Source organism: Gymnodraco acuticeps, unplaced genomic scaffold, assembly GCF_902827175.1.
Source record: "Gymnodraco acuticeps unplaced genomic scaffold, fGymAcu1.1, whole genome shotgun sequence".
In the NCBI taxonomy this organism is placed as follows: domain Eukaryota; kingdom Metazoa; phylum Chordata; class Actinopteri; order Perciformes; family Bathydraconidae; genus Gymnodraco; species Gymnodraco acuticeps.
In genome coordinates, this window is record NW_022989755.1 from 169448 (window position 1) to 191659 (window position 22212).

The 22212-nt window shown below is 39.2% G+C and overlaps 3 protein-coding genes across 5 annotated transcripts; 1 reads left to right on the forward strand and 2 right to left on the reverse strand.

The window, feature by feature from the left end:
* Positions 1-931: 931 nt before the first annotated feature.
* On the reverse strand, positions 932-4383 carry neurod2 (neuronal differentiation 2). Its single transcript, XM_034214040.1, has 2 exons — positions 4038-4383; positions 932-2391 (listed from the first exon to the last, which is right to left on the reverse strand). The coding sequence occupies exon 2, from the start codon at positions 2376-2378 to the stop codon at positions 1299-1301; it is 1080 nt and encodes a 359-aa protein (XP_034069931.1). The 5' UTR covers positions 2379-2391; positions 4038-4383; the 3' UTR covers positions 932-1298.
* A 2146-nt stretch (positions 4384-6529) lies between these two features.
* Positions 6530-18299, forward strand: LOC117543112 (protein phosphatase 1 regulatory subunit 1B-like). Of its 3 annotated transcripts, none has more exons than XM_034211209.1 (6): positions 6530-6547; positions 8002-8142; positions 14635-14712; positions 15498-15573; positions 16890-17018; positions 17106-18299. In XM_034211209.1, the coding sequence occupies exons 2-6, from the start codon at positions 8014-8016 to the stop codon at positions 17219-17221; spliced, it is 528 nt and encodes a 175-aa protein (XP_034067100.1). In that variant the 5' UTR covers positions 6530-6547; positions 8002-8013; the 3' UTR covers positions 17222-18299. The 3 variants fall into 3 exon arrangements, with proteins under 3 accessions (XP_034067100.1, XP_034067092.1, XP_034067082.1); XM_034211201.1 differs by lacking the exon at positions 6530-6547 and adding an exon at positions 7822-7860; XM_034211191.1 differs by lacking the exon at positions 6530-6547 and having other exon boundaries at positions 7890-8142.
* Positions 18300-18733: 434 nt separating this feature from the next.
* Positions 18734-21836, reverse strand: LOC117543104 (phenylethanolamine N-methyltransferase). The gene is made up of 3 exons (XM_034211179.1): positions 21557-21836; positions 20552-20762; positions 18734-19692 (listed from the first exon to the last, which is right to left on the reverse strand). Exons 1-3 carry the CDS (start codon positions 21726-21728, stop codon positions 19254-19256), a joined length of 822 nt encoding a protein of 273 aa, XP_034067070.1. The 5' UTR covers positions 21729-21836; the 3' UTR covers positions 18734-19253.
* Between the last annotated feature and the right edge of the window lie 376 nt (positions 21837-22212).

Genomic DNA, 22212 nt, shown 5'->3' on the forward strand with positions numbered 1-22212 from the left:
TTTGTTGAGTGTAATGCCTAGACATGTTTCTGTTATATCCAATCTGCTGTGTGTCACACTCTTTTACTGGGTCTGGAATTTCTAATAACTTTACATTAAAATAGTTTATATGTTGTTGTAATGCAGATATATTTACTCCAATATACCCTGTTTAACAGTTAAACAGATCTTTTTGGTCTTATTGATATGCACATAATCTCAATCTCACCATTTCAAGAGTTTTACCCCAAGGTGATTTTGAGGAAACAAAGTTTTGCACATTTTTTGCATAAATTCCTTTAGAATTAAATCTAATTGAGGCCACTTAAAACCTACAAATGTCCATGCTGAGGTGTGAGAATAAAACACAATGTAATATAACAAATACTGTGTGAATCAGAAGTCTCAGGTTTTCCAAAATTCAAACTCATTGTGTCTTCTGCTAATTTAGCAATTTCCTTAAGACATTTCTTTGATTTTTGTATTTGAACTGCATGCCTAATATACATGTTCACTATGATAGTAAAGGCATTTTGTCAAATGCAACAAATCAGTTAGTTGTTACTCTAATAAGACTACAACATTTTAGATGTTTTGCTATCGGTGTTCTTTTTCCCTTCTCAGATATTTTAGAAGCTACAGGCCACTTAATTATACCCACATCAATCAGAACAAATATAAAATGTAATATAACGTATTTTGTTTTCAAATAAACTTATGAATTCTCATTTTGTGAATTTCAAATTTTGAAAAATATCTGAATTGTACCTTTTTGTATACAAAAGTGATATTATTTGATTGAATTCAAAATATATTATTTATTAAGAAGAGCCTGAACAATCTCAACAGTTAAACCTTTTGAAATGAAATTTAAATGTATCTGATTTTAAAAAAGAAAAAAAACTAAAAAAGATAACTCAAATTCAACAAAATTATTTCAGACACATTTCTATGTACGTTGAAGTTTGGAATTAATATTATTTAATATATTATTATCCACACAGTTGATGGGTGATTTCCCTCGATGTACAGAATAAGAGTTGTTCGATCATGTCAGACAGTTATAAAACATTTTTTTTTATTTCTGTTGTTTGTCATAACATGTTTAGGCCTATACATCTTTTATGTCAATTGCACTCATTCTGCATACAGGATATTACTGGACACACTGATGGGATGTACAACAGTATGGATGACATCAGTAGAATACAGAAGGTAATCGGAGGAATCTTTTTTGCCACTTCAATCTCTCTTCTCCTGCTTCCCAAACAATATTACACGTTAGGATTGTCATTTCAATGTCTGATTGTGAGGAGGACTCAGTTATGGAAAAAAGCATTGAGATCCTCATACGGGGGCGCCCTGTCATGGTGCAGGTGCACGTCGTGAAAAGGTGGAATGTTTTCTGAGTGCGCACCGCCACTCCGCGCTCCCGAGGGCCCATATGGTATGCTGTGGCTGGGCCGAGACGTGGTCATTCCGGAGTAATGCATAGAGTAATGATAGTTCCTGTCTGCCTCTGGAGCCTCCTGCTGTCTCAGGCCACCGTTTATGCAGACGGGCGGGCTGTGCGGGGCCTCGTAGTCCGGGCTGTTGTACTCAGGGGACGTCCCACCTGGGGGGTACACGGCCTCGTACCCGGAGCCGTAGGAATGGCCCCGCACGTTAAGCGCTGCACCCCCGGCCTGGTAATGCGGGCTGGAGATGCGGGAACACCGGTAGGAGTAGGGATTCACGGAGAAAGGAGAGCTGGGCACGTGGAAGCGGGCTCCCTCTGCACACGGCTCAGTCAGGAAGTTTCTGGTGTTGAGCTGCAGACAGCCTGCCACCAGGTTGGTAGTGGGCTGGGACAGGCCTTTGCACAACATCTGCACGTAGGCCACCACATCTGGCCGTTTCCCGTTGCGTAAAATCTCCCCCAGGGCTAAAATATAATTCTTGGCCAGCCTCAGAGTCTCTATCTTGGACAGTTTTTGTGTTTTGGAGTAGCATGGCACCACTTTGCGCAGACTGTCCAGCGCAGAATTCAAATCGTGCATGCGCGTACGCTCCCGCGTATTTGCCTTCATTCGGCGCACCTTGGAGCGCTCCGCGCGCGCCGGCGTCATCTTACGTTTCTTTGGGCCGCGCTTCTTGGGTTTGCCTTCACTGTTCTCATCGTCGCCCTCTTCCTCGGCCTCTTCATCCTCATCATCATCATCATCTTCGTCGTCGCCGGCCATCTCAGACTCGGCTCGGCTGCTCCCCTCCAGCGGGTCGTCCAGGTCGTCATCATCGAGGTCACAGGCCTCGTGCTTTCCGACCTTGTCCTTGCTGTCCTCGTTTTCAGTGCCCTCCGCCCAGTCCGCCGCGAGCCTCTGGACATCCGGCAGGACCTCACTGAACAGACGGCTCAACATCGTGGCAAGCAACCTGCAAGAGACACAGAATAAACTTTACCTGGCTGTTTGCACCCTGCTGCTGTTTACGCACCCATGGTGGGCTGTTTGTTGTTGAGCTGCAATAGCTTTTCCGTAAATACAAAAAATGTGATAGGCCTATATCGTTTTCTGTTTTATCTGGACACTAATCTAATACATTTTGTCCCAAGTTTTTTAATGTTCACGTTTTTTATAGGACCGATTCCAGAGAAGGTAGGTTTTTTCTTTTTCGCTTTTAAAAAATACAATCCGTTTGTTTTAATATAATAAAAGAAACAGTCTGGACCACCCCTCTGCCTCCACCTGTGCCTCGGTCTGTGCCCTCCAGCAGTCCGGCTCAGGGAGCGGTACAGGCCCGCAGCAGACCCCCCTGGGACGCATTAAGGGTGTGGGTCCCTCCTCACTCCTATAAGTTGTGAACCTGGAGGAATTCCAGCACAGTCAGGACCAGAGGGTCCCAAACCTTTTTTTTTTAACTTTGAATTAACAGGTTTGTATTCAATCCGCTTTGGAATTTAATTTATAAGAGCCCCCTTTGAGAACATTTCTGGAATAAAAAAGAAAGTGTGCAATATTATCGCAGATATTTCAGGAAGAAAGTAATGAGTATGCTGTTGAAATATACCTATGGTTGTAGTTTTGCAGGTTCATAAAGGCTTTTGTGGACCCTCAGGAAACGCAGGCCACAGAAAAAAACGTTTTAATTGATTGTATTCTTTATTCCCTCCGAGTGTGCATTGTTTTTGATCTAGCCTCTTCTTTTCCTTTATTTAAAAGCAATTCCCATGTTAATCAAAGCTGTTTTTAAAAGGTCACAAGGGGAGGTTTTATTGGGATATTTTATAATCATAATTCGTTCAAAAACTACATCTATGGATTTGTTTCCCTCTGTTCACTGTTTAATGTTGACGCGGAATAATTCAGACACGTCATTTATTAAAGTACCATTGATAAAAGCTGTGACATTTCAAAAATCTTAAAGGATTTTTCCAGTAATCTGAGCTCAGCTGCTTGTGGAGTCCAAGGACGTTTTTTTTCTAATCTTGTAAGCACAATGTAATTAATGCCAACCAATACCTTGTCAATTAGCCTGTGTATCTCTATAGAGAATTCTACCCCCACAGTGCTCTGACGCGCGTCGTGCAGGAACACACACACACACACACACACACACACACACACACACACACACACACACACACACACACACACACACACACACACACACACCCACACACCCACACCCCAACACAATTTACCGATAATGTAAATAAAATACAGTCTCCAGTGCCCATCTTCTAACGTATTACGACACAAATTATGGATAAAATGTGCCAGAGAACCATAGCTCTTATAGGGATCTTTGTATATTTAAAGATTTATTTAATCAGATATATCCAATTAAACACATAGAGATCAATATATTCGATAAAATCATCCAAAAACAGCCTGGAGTAAAGATTAAAAGCTACGAGATCACATTGCATGCGAAAAAAAGATGCGAACGATTTGAAAAATAGTCCTCTATTTTGATTAATAGCCTACTGTGCCACTCTAATTCCCACTGCAGGCACAAAGACAAAACAAATCTTGATCCGTTTATGATAGCCTTATATTGATAGAAAACGTGTAACCTACCTCCGTGGTGGAGCTCAGTGACGGGGCAAAGCGGGTTTGTTTACACCATGTCTCTCCGGGTGGGCATCACATCCACACGCCCTGCACGGATGCTTGTGCAGAAGAGGCGCTGTGTTCTGCTCTCACACCTCTCTCCTCTCTGTCTGCTGCTGCTGCTGCTGCTATCCCCAGCCCTAACGCGTGGAGGGATCCGTGTGGCACCTCAGAGGCAGGACTGGGTGGGTTACATACCAGCTATGATGCCAGGCCCATATGGCTGGCACGTCATTGGCAAGAGCCATCACATGAGAGTCGGTGATTGACATGCGGCCGCATTCACAGAGACTGGCTTCCCCTGGGGGAGAGGGACTCGCCATCTGTCACTGAGCTGAAAGAGAAAATGGAATAAGGAGTGAATGGCACAAAAAAACGCACTGGATTCAAACAGCTTCTGTTAGCCTCCATCTTTGGGAAAAACGGGGTTAATCTCATATAGAAGGTTTATGAAAACAATCCCCTTAGAGAAATAATTACAGCAATCATGGTCATATTTTAGGATGATATCATTCTAGTAATATTGGGTTGTTAAAGGATTACTTAGAGGATAATGATTTCGGTTGGAACAGGAAAACCTACAAATAATCCACATGAGCCCTAAGGGGAAAATTATTATTGAATATTTTAATGATACAATTAGAAGAATTACCCCAAATAGGCCAATAGGAATAATTGGATCCCTATAGAAATGTTATGAGGAAACAAACAACAACAGGACATTTACAACACAGAAAAACTGCCTTCACACAAAGGATAAATATGGGACCCGCCATAAAGATCAGAGTCAGGGTGCAATTGTCTAAACGAGTCAATTGAAGTGAGCCAATCACAGCGTCTTGGTTTGGGGTGCCAGGCTTGGCACAGGTGCCGGTGGGCGGGCTGGTGCCAAAGGTGGCAGAGGCACAGATTGCGCAGAGGGGCCAGAAGATGGGGCAGGACAAGAGAGAGGGAGAAAATAAGAATGAAAAGAACCAACACTATGGTGGTGGAGTACAGTTTATTGGCTCCTGACACATTTTCAGTGGAACAAAAAAAAACGTTTGAATGATATTATTAGATCAATGTATTTCTGGTCATGGTTGTCCAGATGAAGTGCTGTGGACAGGGTCACACCCCAACATGGTGCCCCTGTGTTATCAATCTGAGGGACAATAATTATCATTACATTCAGAATATTTTACAAATTCTGATTACGTAAAGGCTCATCTTTTGTCTTTTTACATGTATTTCTTTTGTAATAAGTAAAAAACAATATAACGACACCACTTACAAAAATGAAGCATATAACAATATGTCATTGCTAAAATTGGACACATCAACTTAAATAATGAGGGTTTGTCTCCCAATAAAATAATCATATGATTTTGATGGTTTCTATATAATTTAGAGGTTTTCAAGTTGAATGTCAAATACCATTATGCAATTCCTTCCAAAACTAAGTCTGAATCTATAGTAGCCTACTAAGGGACCAACATAATTCAAATGTTTTGTCCAACCATAACTGACAACAACCTATAAGAGGTGTTGTTTGGCTTATTTCGTTTGAATTAAAAAGACAATTGTTGAGAAGAGTTGAGGTTAACATTCAGTCTGAATCATGAAATTGGTATCATGGTTTTGGTTTCAAATGTAACCTTGAAATAATGTGCTCTAAACATGATCAGTCAATTGTAAAGAGCTCGCACACGAACAGAGACATTTAGTTTGTTTGCTTTCTCAAATTACGCATGGGTGACATCTACTGGTCATAAAAGGTTAGTGCAAGCCTGGAGAATAATGACTGATAGTGATATCATTCGTTATGCATTCCTATTGATAAGTGTTATTCTTCCTTTTAGGTTCCCTATTATGTGACCCTCACCCAATGACTCCAAATCATTGCAATCAACAGCACTGGAAAAAAGGCACATACCTTTTTATGAGGATTTACTTTGTTTTCCTCCTATTGTGGTTATTGTAATGATAATTCAGCAGGGTTTTGTTTTTTTAACAGCTTCCGTATTGGGGATCTTTTGACTCCAAGTCGATCCAGAATTCCAAAACTACACCCACTTTTTCTGTTTTATATAAATATTGTTATTTAAACTCATCAGTTTCTCTCTGAAAAATCCTATTTCTTTCATAATGAGCACTTTTGGTACTTTAAATATATTTGACTTGTGATAGAGTATCGTACACTGTGGTGTTACTACTTGTTGGCTGCTTCAGAAAATATGGAATACTTCTTCCACTCTAAGTAAGTTGCTGCCCCCTAGCGGTGGAATGAGAGAAGACACTGTGGCATTTTTCTTTTTCAAGAACAACAGTACTCAAAATAAACTGAACAACAGATGGGCTTTTTATTTTTTATTTCCAAAGGTGGAAGTTTTACTCACAAAAGCAGCAACTCTCCAGAGCTGGCAGAGATCCAGAGCTTTTCTCAAGTTCACTTCAGGAGGACAGGGTGAACCTTCTCTAATCCATCTGCATGAAAGGTGACAACTAATTATCTTTTTCTTGCCTTTTATTCTATACATCTTTCCTCCTCTCTCACCTTTATTCCGTCTCATCGTTAAATGCACGTTACATTTACCACATTACGAAGCAATTATTTTTGTTTACATCATTATTGTCTGATAATAATTGATCTGTCAGAGTAATACATTGTTGTCACTATATAGCTTTCTACATGCACCAAACTAAATGTTTCCCTCTTTTCTTATACATTATCATATGAATTTGTATATGCCTCAACTTTCTCTTAAGTACTCACACTCTCACACATGCACGCACTCTACGCTTACTGACTGCCAACACTGAAGGGAGACTGTTGCCATGGCAATGCATTTCCCATCAGACTGCTCCATATTTACAGTACAGATGATAAAGCCCTGGAGAAAGATCAGATACATTTTTGAGTCTACATTGGCAATATGTAAACATATTTTTTTAATAGAAGATTTCATAATAAATAAAGTAGGTGTTGTTGGTATTGTTCACATTTATTTCAAGTATGTTGTTATTTAGATTATTTTATATGGCAGACCCATGGCTATTACTGCAATATATTGCTTTAAAAATACAGTCTATTCTTCCAATTGTTTTCAATTCTTGCTAAATAAGAATACACGATTCAAAAACATTTAGCCAAAACCAACACTGAACTTTAACTGTTTGTTTGTTAGATAGTTTTTAAGTTAAAATATTACTTAACATTTAATCATGCTACCTTTTAAAGAAGGTTCTTTTTTAGTATAATCCTCTTTTGTGGTGTTGGTGTTTTTTAGGCATTTCTAAATGTATAACTGAGCTGATCATTGTTAGATTATAAGATATATTGTCATTTACATTAAATATGAAGTGTATAGTGTACTGAAACAAATACAGTGGGAAACCATTCATGTATAGCACACTTAGGAAAACAGTAGTGACAGGGAAGTAAACCTATATAAATAACAGTGATATTTTAGCAACCACAGCTGTCAGTTTACTTTGAATTAAAAAAAGTAATTTGTTTGAAATACATTCACGAAACTGATGTGTCATATATCTTCATAAAGAAAGGGGTTGAACTTGTGATTGATTGAAGGCACCCTGGCAGTTTTTAGAAACCTCTTATTTTCAGCCCATCTCAAGGAAAATTGATTTCTGAGCCACTTTTGATGTTGCACTTGTTCCACTTTTTTCCCACTGCAACTGAAAGCGTCATAAAGCCTCGGCATGCTCTGCTGCACGCACCCTCACTCCTCTGCTCCACATTACACACAGCAACACAACACACGGTGGGAGTGAGAGACATAAACGGACAGTGAGTGTGAAAGAGAGGGAGGGAGGGAGGAAGCAACTCCTGGTTGGACTTGTGTAGTACTTTTGTCATTTGGGAAGTGATACAATTTAGACCGGCAGTTAAATCGGACTTTGTTGAACATCTGTGCGTTTGGCTGCGGAGGTGACAGGTTGGATGGAGCCGCTGCTGCCCGCAGACACGGACCTGATGGAGCCAGAGGCGGATAAAGATGCGAGGAGGAAGATCCAGTTCTCCGTGCCTTCATCCGTGCCCACACAGCTGGACCCGCGACAGGTGGAGATGGTGAGAGCGTGCGGGTGTGCCAACATGGATTGTGGTGTGTGTGCGAAAAAAAACGAGGTCAAATGTGGGTGAAATGGCTTCACCTGTCAGGATTACCACTGCGTTTTGTGCAGCCTAAAACATCTGTTTTGGTCTGTACGGCTATTTCTGGCAAAATGGATACGATAAGGGATTTAATCTGAAACATGCTGGCTTTAACTTTCATCCTGTCTTGAGTAAACAAAAGTAAATAACGTCCTCATAGCCCTGCCACTGACAGAAAGTTACATAACCAGTCTAGCATGATTTTGCAGAACTCTGTATTTTGATTTACGGGTAATACTCTGTGGGCAGCACTGGGATTAGGCTGAGCTGAGCAGGTTCCGTTTTTGGAGCCCTTAAAAGTGATGAGGCATCTCTGCCCTTAAAAAGAATCAGAGGAGGAGGATGAATACGTGATGAATAAAGCATCCTTTAGTTGTGTTAAAAATGTGATTATGTGCCTTAGTAATAAAACAAATAAAACAAAATAGAAGGTCACATTGTCAGTCATGTCACAGAAGGTGGTGAGTGTTTTTGTATAGTAGGCCTATATCAATAAAGTTATTTGTCACCATTCCAGAAAATGCAGATGAAACATGCTGACATAGTCAGTCAGAAACTATGTTGGGAGTGCAGTGTTAACGGAATAATGTTGGCCTGTGCACTATATGGTTGCAGACAGCATCATCTGGCATTGAGAGACCATAAAGGTCATCACTAGTCTCCCCCATGCAAATGATGGCCAAGCATGCTTTAGGGTTATATGTTTCTTCTTAAGATTTGTAGACAACACATTCATGTTTTAATGGAAGACTACTCTTTGGATGGACATATTGGAGACCAGTTGCAATTCACTCACTTCCTCAAGATTTAGAGATTTCATGGTGCATCTGCTTGGAAATCTTCTTGCAGGCTGGAATGCAAAAATAAACTAATAAATCAGTTATTAGGCACTCAAATATACTGTATGTCACACATCTGTTGTTTACAGACCAACTTGCGGTCTCTCAGGCTTTGGACTACTTTCTTAACTACTTTCATTGGCTTTTTTTCAGCAACCGCATGTTACTTCTGAACAGTATTAAACCAACTCTACTTTATATTTAATTAGTTTCTTATGGTTGTTTGTAACTGGGATGTGGGAACCTTTTACATTGTTGCCTATTCATCCCATAGTCCTCAACTATCCAATTTTTCACATTTCAACCCGTAAATGATCCTTGACAGCATTTTGTGAGCTGAGTCAGCTTTCCTATAAGAAGCTCTGGCAATTTCACCTTTTAGGACCTTCATAAGATTACTGCAAAACTCCAGCGTTGATATAATGGGAATAAACACAGCAGCATCCTCTTGTAAAGGTACATCATACATCATCTGTATAAAACTACTGTTCTCTTTTATAACTGTAAGCATGTTGTGATTGCTTTTGGGAAATGGTTCTTACTCAAAAGCTGATTAGGAGCATTTATTTTCCCCTGTTCTCAAACAATTTTTTATATTTTTACTTAAAGGGGACCTATTATGCAAAATCCACTTTTTCATGTCTCTTCTACATAAACATGTGTCCCCTCTGTGTAAAGAGATTCTGAAAGTTTCAGGAAAAAAGATCCCCTCTCTTTTTGTTCTGATCCATTTATATAAAAACCTGTCTGAAAATGAGCTGATCAAATGTTGGCCACTTTATGATGTCATAACGATTTTTTGGGTTGTGTAACCATTAGCCAATAAAAAGAACACAATGGTGCTCTAGGAGGAGATTCATGGCGTGGGGAGTGGCTACTTATTTTCATCTAAAGTAACAGACAGAGAATCAGCACTTTGGAAACAGGGCTGAAACAGAGGGGATTATGGGATGCTACAATGTATGATCTGTTAGGTATTTTGAGCCAAACACTTGAGACATGTTTTGCATATATCTGAGATCTATAATATATTGATGAAAAAACAGTATAACTGTTAGGCCCCAAGCCTGTTTTTCAGGTCTCAGGCTCGAAAATGACATTTCCAGAACAAATGACTGCATAAACTTCTAAAAGGGGAAAATTATATATAATATAATCTTTTTTCTCAAAGTAATGATAAACCTGTGAGTTGGATGTAGAAAAGTCAGAATCAATATAGATGTTTTTTTTATTTTAAAGAAAATTCAGATTGAACAAAAAACTGTAAATTATAGTGTCCGTCCAAAAAATATGTTTTACTTATAGTGAAAACTATAAGTAAGATGGGTTAGTAGACTAAAAGCTTTAGGAATCCAAAGTACAACATATAATAAGTACCCTGTATCAAGATTGATGCAAAACAAGTGACATTTGACCTTTTTAGAGAGGTTTAGCAAAAAAAACTCTACCTCTGGGGCCATTTGGGTGGAAATGGGCGTTTTGCCGTTTCTCTGGAACCCATTGATCGATTTTGATGATTGACATATCTTTTTAACTGCTATAGCCAATGGAATCGAGGGAAAGTTCCACATACATACACAGGTTACCAAATAAGGAGTGAGAGTGACTTGTAGCCAAAACCGGAGCTGCAACACACTCTGGTGGCTACCATTAGCAGCTAATTTGTATTCTCCGATTTTTGCATAAAAATTGAATTATGGATTATCAATAATTTTTTCAAAGTGACAGACACATTGGATTAATTTTATGGATTAACCTTCAGCTGCGTTTTTTCTCGTTTTAATGCCATTGAACACAACTTTTGATCAGAATAACAGCTAAATTGAGCATATCTCCGTGTTTTGCTACCTAAAGCTACGTCATGTGTTGTCTGTATTTGCTTCCCCTGTCACGAGTTTCAGTGATGATCCTTATATTTCTATAATCTGTGGACTCTCAGGATGTTAGCTAAGCTTGTTTGTGCAGATCCAATAAGTATATCGATCGGTATAGCTAGAGTTCTGTGCTAACGGCGTTAAGATTTTTTCGCACAGGGCTAATTCAGAGACTCAGCGTTAGCCTTGTGTTTTTTTTGCAAAAAAAAAAAAAAAAATCATCAGTTAGCTGAGTTTCTTCCCGATACATGGATATGAAACATTCACAGTTTATTAAATCTTAAGAAGCCCTCAGACACTGTTGATAGCAGATGTTGTGGTTTCGGACCCGCAGAAGGGTGGGGTCTAAGAGGATAATAGGGGACCTTTAACAAATGCACTTGTCACCTGTCTTGTAATAAACCAGTAATAGTATTTCATTTATTTGCTATCAACCCAAGCTCTACGGATCAAGAATATAAAGTTGATGAGCTTCAGATCCACTTTAAGGGGCAAGAAGGTTGTTTTTTTCATCATAATTTTTTTTTTGCAGCCCTGTGAGTTTTGGTCAAGGGTATTTTTTCTTTTTTTGCCCTTGTGAAAGGCTGACACTGCTGCACACTGACAGTAAAACCTGTGTGAGTTTCAAGGGGCCAACAGAAGGCTATATGTGTTATGTGAGGATCAGCAAAGATCTTGTGTGCAGCATTTCCAGAACACAGCCATAAAATTAGCATTGAAATGGCAAGCAGTAGCATGGAAAATCTGACATGTGGTGAGATAAGTAGAACAAGTGGGGATGTATGAATAAAACAAAGTGACAAGAAGTACAAGAGAGGAAAAATATAAAGATAAAGGACAGAAGGCATGTAGGAAAAGGAAAGAGTGAACAATAATCAGCCAAGGAGATGACTGATTAAAACCAAAGAGATTAGCAGTGGATGCCAAACCAAGAGCAAGGACAGCTAATGCTAATAATACATTCAACTGAAGCACAGCTAGAAGCTCTAAACTCCACAATCTTAACAACAAACCCTGCATAAACACACTATTCTTATATTATATACAAAGTGGCTTGTACAGTATATGTTCTTCCATCTTTAACAATGGATACAGTAATCAGATGATAATTTTGGAATAGCTGCAAAAAATATCCACTTGCAATGGAGGAAACCAAAGTAACTTCACATAAATATAGATGTTTGCTATGGGAAATGTCCAGTTTAAGCATGTGTTTTGTGAATGTTCCTGCCAAACCTACAACAACTATTGAAGCAATTTCCTTAACAAAACTGTATTTCCAGTAACCCGCCTGGTTGATATGGGTTGAAAATCCGATGTGATGTTGTTTAATCAACTCTAATCTTTTTTTAGAAATTCCCCACTCATAAAACAAAAGGTCAAAAGGCAACAGTGGTTTTCATTTATCTTTTCTTGCACATCAAATCAAGCTCTACACCGGATTAATTACAGAATAACTTGAAAGCATTGTACGAACACAGCAAGGGATTTATGCTTTCACTGCATGGTCTTAATTGTTGAGTGGATAGGGTTTTACTATGATGACGTTGTACATACAGTTATTGTGCATTAACAACGTCAAGATTAAAGCATTCATTTTGAATGTTAGGTGAAGGTCATCCTCCCTTCCAAAATGAGGTGGGGGATTAATGATTTACAATACAAGCACTAAATGCAAGGTCTCTGATGCTTGAAATATCTTTCTAATGGTTTCTTTAACAGTGAAGATGTTGATACATTTCTATTTTTCCTGGATAGTTCCCAAAAACTTTAAAATGTGAGCAGAACATTCAATAAACACAACAGACATGCACAGTTGGTGTGGTGTGTCATCCAGCTGTCCTCATATTGGTGTTGTGTGACTGGGTGCACCAAAATGAATAACTTAATATGCCTAATTTCACATCTGAGGTTTATTTACTAGATTTTCATTTTCATGCAGCCTGTCACAACACAACGATGCTGTGTAAAACCTTCATTGATATCTGCATGCATTGTGCACCTTACAATTTAAACACTAGATGTTTTCAAAGTTCTGTGTTTAAAGGCTTAGTCAGTTTATAGGTCATTATGTTAAAATGACTCGATTATTAGACATTGAGGTATTTGAGACAGACATATTCATTGATATTTATAGAGGCCAGTTGTTATCGAGAAACTAAAATGCCTTGCGTGTGTAAAAAACAGGATGACTGGTTGAGTTCATGTTTAAAAATTAAACGGAATAAGCGTTGTACAAAGCACATTTCCAGCTACAATTTCTACAATAGGTTCACAAACATTAAGCTATAGGTTATAATTATATCATCACTTTTAGCCCATTCAAGCAGAAGACTAATACATCTAGTGTGCAAAAATAACCCACTTTTACTCACGGAACTTCAGAATTGAATCCCCACAAGCTGAGAAATGTGAAACAACTCAGTTATGAATAAATTGAGTCATGTAGTACAGCTTCACCGCACTATAGGTATTAAAAGGCATTTCAAACATGCACAAAAACAACCTGATGAAAATACTATGTTCCCTGTAGGTGCTTGACCTTCTGGCAACCATGTTAACAAAAGCCCTAGCAAAGGTCACAGTGTCTGAAAAGGCTCTCAGACAGGTGCTTCACGTGTGGTTTGGTACTTTTACTACACACGTTTTTCCTTTGTGTGTGAAAGCGCCCATGTTTGTAAATTTCATTTTCCTGTTGACACATTTTTAACATCTAATTGGATGACTTGTAATCCAGATTGAAATGTCTCCCCTCAACGGGCAGAATATTTAGTTTTGGTGTCTGAGTGATGAATATGTATGAGTCCTCACACAGAGTGGAGCAGTAAGTAAGTTACTCCAGAGTGAAAGCTGCCCACACATTTCATGCCTACACTCTCAGCTGCGATTGGCTTGGCAGCCACTTGTATCTCACAACAATCTTATTACCATAACACGTAACAAATAGAAAGGGTGATGAATCTATTGTATACTTCACAACTCTTAGTTATTGTTAGCCAGAGAGAGGTGTTTTATTGTTGTTTATTATGTTACTATGAATAATCAAAGGTGGGCGTAGCTTGGAATTAAATCATAAAATAGTCAAAAATGACATTTTCAGGAAGAAATGTGGCCACAAAAGGAACTTCAAATGTTATAAGGAAAAAAAAAGTGAGTTTGCAGGATATTTCTGTAGTGTTCTATATTGAATCTGTATTAATGCTAAATAGTATTTTATATTTAATATCTGCCTACTGTTTATGACCTGAGAAGAAACATCAGCTTTCATCTTGATGCAGTAGTAACAATAACTGCAACAGGTGGAGTTCATTTGATTTGATTATGCCTCTGCTTCATGTGAATTTTACTGAAGAGTAACAGAATGATTACAAGATAAGTTGGACAAAAAGTACATTCTGCAGTTATGCTAAACATCATAAAACAATAATCAGTAAAGGCAAATAAGGTTTTTATTTGGCGAGATTATCAAATAACACATCCATTGTAAGAAACAACAAATCAAATGAAAATGCAGCGAAATAATACGCAAATGTAATCAGTTATTAAGCCAAGGCTGAATAAAAGCCTGTTGCTATCAGTCACACCTTGTTCCTTTGAATGGGAATGACTGTGTTAGGAGTTTTCACACATGCAAATATGAAAAGATTCACACTGACAGCATGATGGATGGACTCTCTCTTTCTCTCCTTGCTAAGATTCGACGTCGGAGGCCAACACCAGCCACACTCTTCAGATTGACCGATCCACCATCACCAGAGGAAGACATCGACCCGGTAGATCACAGAAAAAAGTTCAGATCAAAGAAAAAGGGCTGGAGTCACTCACCAGTTTGCAAAACATTTCAGTAATTTTAGAGGAGTAAGCAATCTGACCAGACCCATAGACTGTGTGCAGAAGACAATATTAGCACATGTTTGTGTTTTGAGTTTCTTCTTTACTGTAAAAATGTTTTTTTAATCAAGCTCTTTGTACAGTACGTACACAAAGAGAATGCAGCTCCTTCAGGTTGGTTCTGTGGGGGTTGTAGAAAAGCATTCTGGCAAAAGTTGCATATTTGCATTGGAGGCATTAGGTGGGATGACAGCGAGTGGGTGAACAACAAAAGTAAATTCACCTCACAGCCAATTTTGTATCGGTCACTTGTTTGTGTGAGGCAGTACAATTGAGGACCCAAATATACTGTACATACAAAGCAAGACGGTAACATGAAGGAAACATGTCATTAAAGAAATAGTCAGAAACAGGCTTTCAAGTTGATTGGCAGTGTAAACAGTCAAATAAATCCAAGACATAACAACATGTCAGTAGGGCACAAATGCTGTTTGAAAAGACCATTAGCATCACTGACAACATGAAAAACTGGCAGTGTCATCTCACTGCCCCTTTTTTTGTAATGCTAAAAATTCACCATAATATCACTTTGCTATATTACAGAATTTATCTGAGGCTACAAAACTGGGGTTGTTTAGGATATATTCCACTGGGATTACGCTAAAACATCAATTGTGTAAACTGTATGTCCATTAATCTGTAAACCATGATTTGGATGCTTCCACAGTGGGTTCTGGGTGAAAATGGAGCTTTGAAAGCCAAACTGGTTCACACGACAATTTACCAGCCACCCTCACTAAAAGGTAAATACACTGTTTTGAATACATTTGTGTGTTTCAAATATGTAGTTCAATTTACATAAGAAATGACAGATACATAATTTGGAGACCTCAAGTTAGTCCAAATGTCATGTGGTCTCTGTTTGTTTGGAATATGTGAGTATCCAAAAAGACAGTAAGAGGTGTGTGTGTGTGTGTGTGTGTGTGTGTGTGTGTGTGTGTGTGTGTGTGTGTGTGTGTGTGTGTGTGTGTGTGTGTGTGTGTGTGTGTGTGTGTGTGTGTGTGTGTGTGTGTGTGTGTGTGTGTGTGTGTGTGTGTGTGTGTGTGTGTGTGTGTGTGTGTGTGTGTGTGTGTGTGTGTGTGTGTGTGTGTGTGTGTGTGTGTGTGTGTGTGTGTGTGTGTGTGTGTGTGTGTGTGTGTGTGTGTGTGTGTGGTAGAGCTGTTCTCTGTGTGTGTGTGTGTGTGTGTGTGTGCGTGTGCGTGTGCGTGTGCGTGTGTGTGTGCGTGCGTGCGTGCGTGCGTGCTATGTGAGATTAGGAGCAGAGACAGCTGTGAGTTTGCTCTGGATCATCCTGGATTATAGGATGGGCACACAGTTGTAACATCGTCTCACACATAAAACAAATATAAAACACAAAAGCTTTGCTATTCAGTTTGAATGTCTGAGTGTCACGATTTAGCTTCCGTTTTACTTTGATCTTAGCCATTATTACTGCTGAATGAAATGTTTACATGGTTTTACTGAAAATGAGGCATTTTAAAACATGTCAATGTGAACATGAACACCAGATCTAAATTGGAATTCTTAATATGAAACCATTGTGAAATATTACCTGAATCTGCATATCCCCTTTCTACAAATGTTACATATTTCCGACCTGCAACAGGTAGCGAAAAGGTAGACAGGCACAGTTAGAAACTACTGTAACTGGTGAACATTGTGCATAAGGCAACTTACAAGTATATTGTTTTTTTCTGAAGTTGGTAGAGAACAAGATAGAGTAAAAACAAAACATCTTGACCTACATTTACCAGATGACCAGAAACACAACTAAACATTTACTGTTTTCTGTTAGGTTTGTCACATTAGCTTAAAAGGTGATGATATGTCAATGATATTTTCAGTTTGTTTTGTCGCCCCCTAGTGGCAACAGTAAAAATGGTAGATTTAAATAGCAAAAAAGAGTATCAACATGAACAATCTCTTCCATCCACCTAGCCATCAATTCATCCATCCATCCTTCCATCCATAATCATCTGTCAAATCAAGGGTTTAACTGATCATCATCAGTATACAATCTGTGTGCTCTTTTATTCTACATCCAGTTTTGTATTTTCAGCTGTGCAGAGGATGGCCCTGGCTCACCTGGCCTCCCTAGACATGACTTCAGTGGACAAAGAGGATTCCTCTTCTGGGGAGGAAGAGGAGGAACGTGAGAAGAAGAGCCAGCAGTCACCCTCAGCTACAGGTAGGGGACAGTATGCCATGTATATCTATTATTGGCATTTCACTCAGTCAGTCATTCCTTATACTTTTAAATTCCCTTTCTTGTCAGATCCAAGGGAAGAAAGCCAATCACTCAGGGATCAGTGTGCTCAGCTGGACAGTTTGACAGAAACTGCTGATCTCAGCCTTCACCGCAGTGATGCAGAGGAGGAAAAAGGAGAATGACTGTTAGTTTGGAGCGGACTTGGATAACACACGTGCATGTGGGCCGTGTGTGTTGTTTGAGTCTGTGAGAGAGAAAGTATATCAGATCGCATTGAGGAAGGTCAGAATATTAATGAGCAGGTATGAAGAAAAGTGAAATCTGAGACTTTTGAGGCAAATGTAGGCCTTGGGCAACAGAGAAAGCAAGGGGAAAATTCCATTCATCCAAGGACACTGCACAGGAAATATGAGAACTGCAAAGAACTGTGGCCATTTCCTCAAGCATTTTCTTTCTTTTAGGTTCAACAGAAGTCTTGAGGGGTTGTATTCCCAGAAAATATGTGAAGTACAAGACTTTTATTAACCTTATTCATATCATACAGGTGTACGACGGGATTCTGGTGCTAAAAACACTCACCTCAAAAGCAATTAGAAAGTCAAATGATGTACACAGCCCAAGATAAGATGTATAAACAACATATTTTGATTATTTGACAAACATGAAATGTTGTATTTAATATGTAGTCAGTTCATAACTGTTTTATGGCCATGGTGAGGGAGGTATTTTAAAGTATGTGTCACACAGTTCAACAAATGAATGTGAGGTCCTCAGGCTATTGCATAACATAATACACATATACTATACACTAAATGACATGGTATACTACAGTGTGATAAGTATATAGTGCACAGTAATATTGGAAAGGCAAACCCTTTTTTGTAATTCAACCAAGAAATTGTTAAAGAAAACCAAACCATTCTTTCAGTTTGCTTTCCTCAACCTTGTAGACATTTACGTGCAAGGTCAAGGCGGTTGGATTACAGAGGATCTGAGCGCAGCCACTCACAACAGACCAGACTAAATAATATCCAACTAATCCAACTAATCATCATAATGCAGCGCAGTTTTTCTGCTTTGGTGTTATGAACAGGCTTTTTGTAACAGAGATTAGGAGGCATTTGGGATGTCAGGGATGATTGGTGGGAACCAAAATTAAACCTATTTTTTCAGAAACTCTTTAGTATGATTCTGAGCTTGTAAATAAATTGTGTTTGTTTTTGTTGCTAATCAATAAATTACAATGGGTGTTTAAAAGGATTCTGTATGAGTGTATAATATTTATTTTCTAAGAAAAGACAAAAGGCCTTTTTTGGCTTTTCAGGAACCAAATAGAGTCAATGAGACAATTTAGACTAAATTCTTAAACAAGGTTACCGTTTTCCCTTTGGAGGGAAATAGCAGTTTATTATCATTATTCACACATTTATTTTCCTTTTTTATTAGAAACATCTGTGTAACATAACACATTGTTGGTGTATTGCTGATATATCAGAAACAACTCATGTTAACTTCTTATAATTTCAAAAATATATTCTGGGATGAAGTTCTAAATTTGATCATTTTGATCACATGATTTAACAATTAAAGTTGATACCATAGCAAATATTAAGATTAAAACATTGGGCTGCTGACTTAGAGTTTACATTAATATAATGCTGTCAGTCTGAGATAAGAAAACATCATGAAATAAGAACTGCTTTAGAGTCTTTATTCACACACCACAAATTACAAACACGACAGGCAATTCATTAATAGAAGTATATCAAAATATACAGTTTATAAACAGCATGGAAAATGCTATGTTATGTCAACAGGTGATTTGTTTAAAACAAGATTTACGCATATTATTCTCAATGCTGTAGTTGCTGTGTTTGAACTGCAGGAGGCAATGTGTAATTACATTTCTAACTGGGAGCAACCAAAGGGAATGTCTCCTGCTTATTCACCTTCAGAAAATACATTTTATGGACCAATGAAATAAAATAGAAGGAATCAAAATGATTAATTCACATGTTGTTGTCTTTGAATTTGTTTCCTTCACCCCATACCAAAGTTAAAAGATGCGTTTGTATTATTAATAGCATCACTGATATCCCCATTTTTATTTAAATAATCTGCTATGCTAAATTATACATTTACAGGTTTAATCTATAATATTTTATCTGGATTCTTCCTCTCACTTTTACTACTGTTTATCCATTTTCCTTTCTCTTACTCCTTGATTGCCTTTACAAAAAACACCCCAGACACGTCATCCACTCCCACCCTCATGTCCTGAGGCAGTGTGTAGACCTCCAGCCTGATCAGGGTGTAGCCGCTCTCCTTCAAACTGGCACAGACCTGGGCCTCGTTCAGTGGGACCACAGGGATCCTAACCCCAGGCCCCCCAAAATAGTAACTCTCTCCCAGGGCACCGATGAGCAGGAGATGACCCCCGGTGCGGAGGAGCCTCCCGATGTGGCCCAGGGCCCGGGTGAAGGCAGCCAGGTCGGGGCTGACGCTCTCCAGACAGAAGCAGGACACCAGACAGTCGGCCCCTTCTGAAGGGAGGGCGTCGAGGGCCAGAGGCTGAGGGCGGTGCACGTCAACTGGGACGATGTCGGTAATGACCTGACGTAGCTTAGCAGCCTTCTCCGTCCAGGCTGAGGGCCTAGAGACAATATCAATGATTAGATACAAACAGCTATTGTAAATGCAGATGTGCAATACAGCATTAGTTATGTAGCATCATTAATACAATTTATTCTGCAGAACTGAACATTTGACAGGTAATTTTGTCCATTGGACATTCATGGTCCCTGGAGGATGAACCCTAACCATTTTCTCTTGACTTTTCATCGAAAGGCAACTACAATTCAAACCATTTACTTTTCCGGTTAAATATCTACATGATTGTGTACAAAATGTTCATAGTTCCTAAATCAGAAATCCTACTGACATTGAGGGGACAACATATTTTTTCTGCAGTGCCACCGTGTGGTGAAATAGAATTGTTTGATGGATGGCCATTGAATCTGGTGCACACATTCATGTCTCCATCAGGATGAATTATAATCTGTTTGGTAATCCCCTGACCTTTCATCAAGCATCATCATCAGGTTTGTTTGTAGCCTTTATTTAACCAGGTAAAATCCCATTGATATATCCTACACAAAGGATATTCTCCTCACTCTCAGATGTACGTTGTACTTGTATTATTGTAACAGTACACAGATTAATTATTGCTTATTGAAAACAAATCTTGTGACCCTGAGGAAGCAGACTGATTCATCTTTGGCACAAGGAAAGACAAATTGAAGAAAATAATAATGCTATTAATCTTTATAAAAAAATCAATTGATTCTCATTATTAATTTTTCACTGTAAAGATAACTTTTCCTCTCTCCCAAGGACTGTACACTTAAGTCCTTGCCTGATGATCAAACTAGTCCAAAAACTATATTTCTTGGTGAGAGATATTACTAGAAACCTTGAGCCTTCGAACAGGGTGAAAAGGTGTTTGGTTGTACCGTCGTCCCTCCAGCTTACAGACGTGCTGCAGGTAGGGCGTCCAGTCCAGGTTGCAGCCTCCCTCGTCCTCCAGCCAGCCCCTCAGCTCCTGCCTGTTGACCTCCAGGAAGTCTGTGAGGAGCACCTTGTTGAAAACCTCACAGCCGCTCAGCACCTGGTACAGAGTGGGACCTGAACCTATGTCCACCAGCAGCTCACCTTTCACATCACCTAGATATTTAAAAGAGGTAAACTGATCGTGATTTCTTTACTAAAAAAATACTTGATTACAGTCTCTTATTTAGAAATCACTCAAATCAACAATTATGTCTGTCACGGTTGAGTGAAGGAAGCAGGACCCAAATGCAGATAACTCTGATAAACCTTTATTTCAAGGATAATGAAACTAACACAGACAAAACAGAACACTCACCGGTGAACTCAGTCACCAACAAAAGACGAACCAACACTGAACACAGGAAGAGACGAGACTAAATACAGGGAGGGGTAATCACGAGACGAGAAACAGCCGGGCAGGGGAGGAGAAACACAAGGACAACAGGTGAACACAATCAGACAACTAGACACACCAGGGAAACTAACGACAGGCGGAAAAACACAGGGAAAAGGACCAGACAATAACCCAGGAGGAAAACATGACAGCAAACACCCAAACATACAAAACTACAAACGTGACATAACATGAGAATCGTGACAATGTGCCAGGTTTTATCTGGAAAAGTTATTTTATGACAATACATTCAGAATATAAAGTTAATTAAATCTTTGGGAATAAAGGACCTAATCAGCATTTTCACTGACAGAATACTGTGTTTTTAGATTTCAGTTGAAAGAAATTGTTTGTACTCAAAAAAGGTCAGCATCTCTGTGTTAGGTAACCTATAAAATATGTATTTATATGAAGGTATTGTTGTGAAACTTAACATATTTTATTTGTATTGTTTTATTAGTACACCTCTTTTAAAATACACCAGTAGCTTACATTTATCACCCTGTCTCCTTACCTTCAGTGAAGGCTCTGTGCAGGCATGCCAGTTTCCACGGCACAATGCTATCCTTTCTCTCAAAATCAGCCCGTGGTGGAGTGTAGTTATACTGCAGATACGCAGCAGGATCAAATCCCTGGTAGCAGGCTGCCATGGCTGCTACTCCATTCACTTTTCCCTTTCCTTCCATCCTTGTGTTTCCTTTGTGACTCTATCACGTCCGTTTAGCGATCAGCCTTTAGGTGCACCTCTACCACATTCAGCCTCCTTATATATTCTGTGTTTGTGGGTGTTCTCTGTGTCATTTGATGTGTGTCAATGCTTTGGGCTACTCTGAGTATCATGGGCAGAGATAGAGATCCTGTTTTTGGGCCCGTGTTGCTGCCTGATAGCATTTGTTTTGTTCAAGTTCCCCGCCCTGAGGCGCTGATACCATCAGATCAGGGGGGCTTCCTCCAACACTAGAGCCACTAATGGACTCCTCACATGGCTTCCAGGTCTTCCACCCACCTTTCAGAGGCCCGCCATATCTCCACAATCACTCTAAAGGGCCTTTAACGTGCAAAAGATAGACCAGTTTCATCTCAGGCAACCCTGTTTGAAAGACACAAACAGATCTGTCTCCATATCCTTTTTGCCATTTCACTTTGATGATGTTCATTACAGAGTGGCAG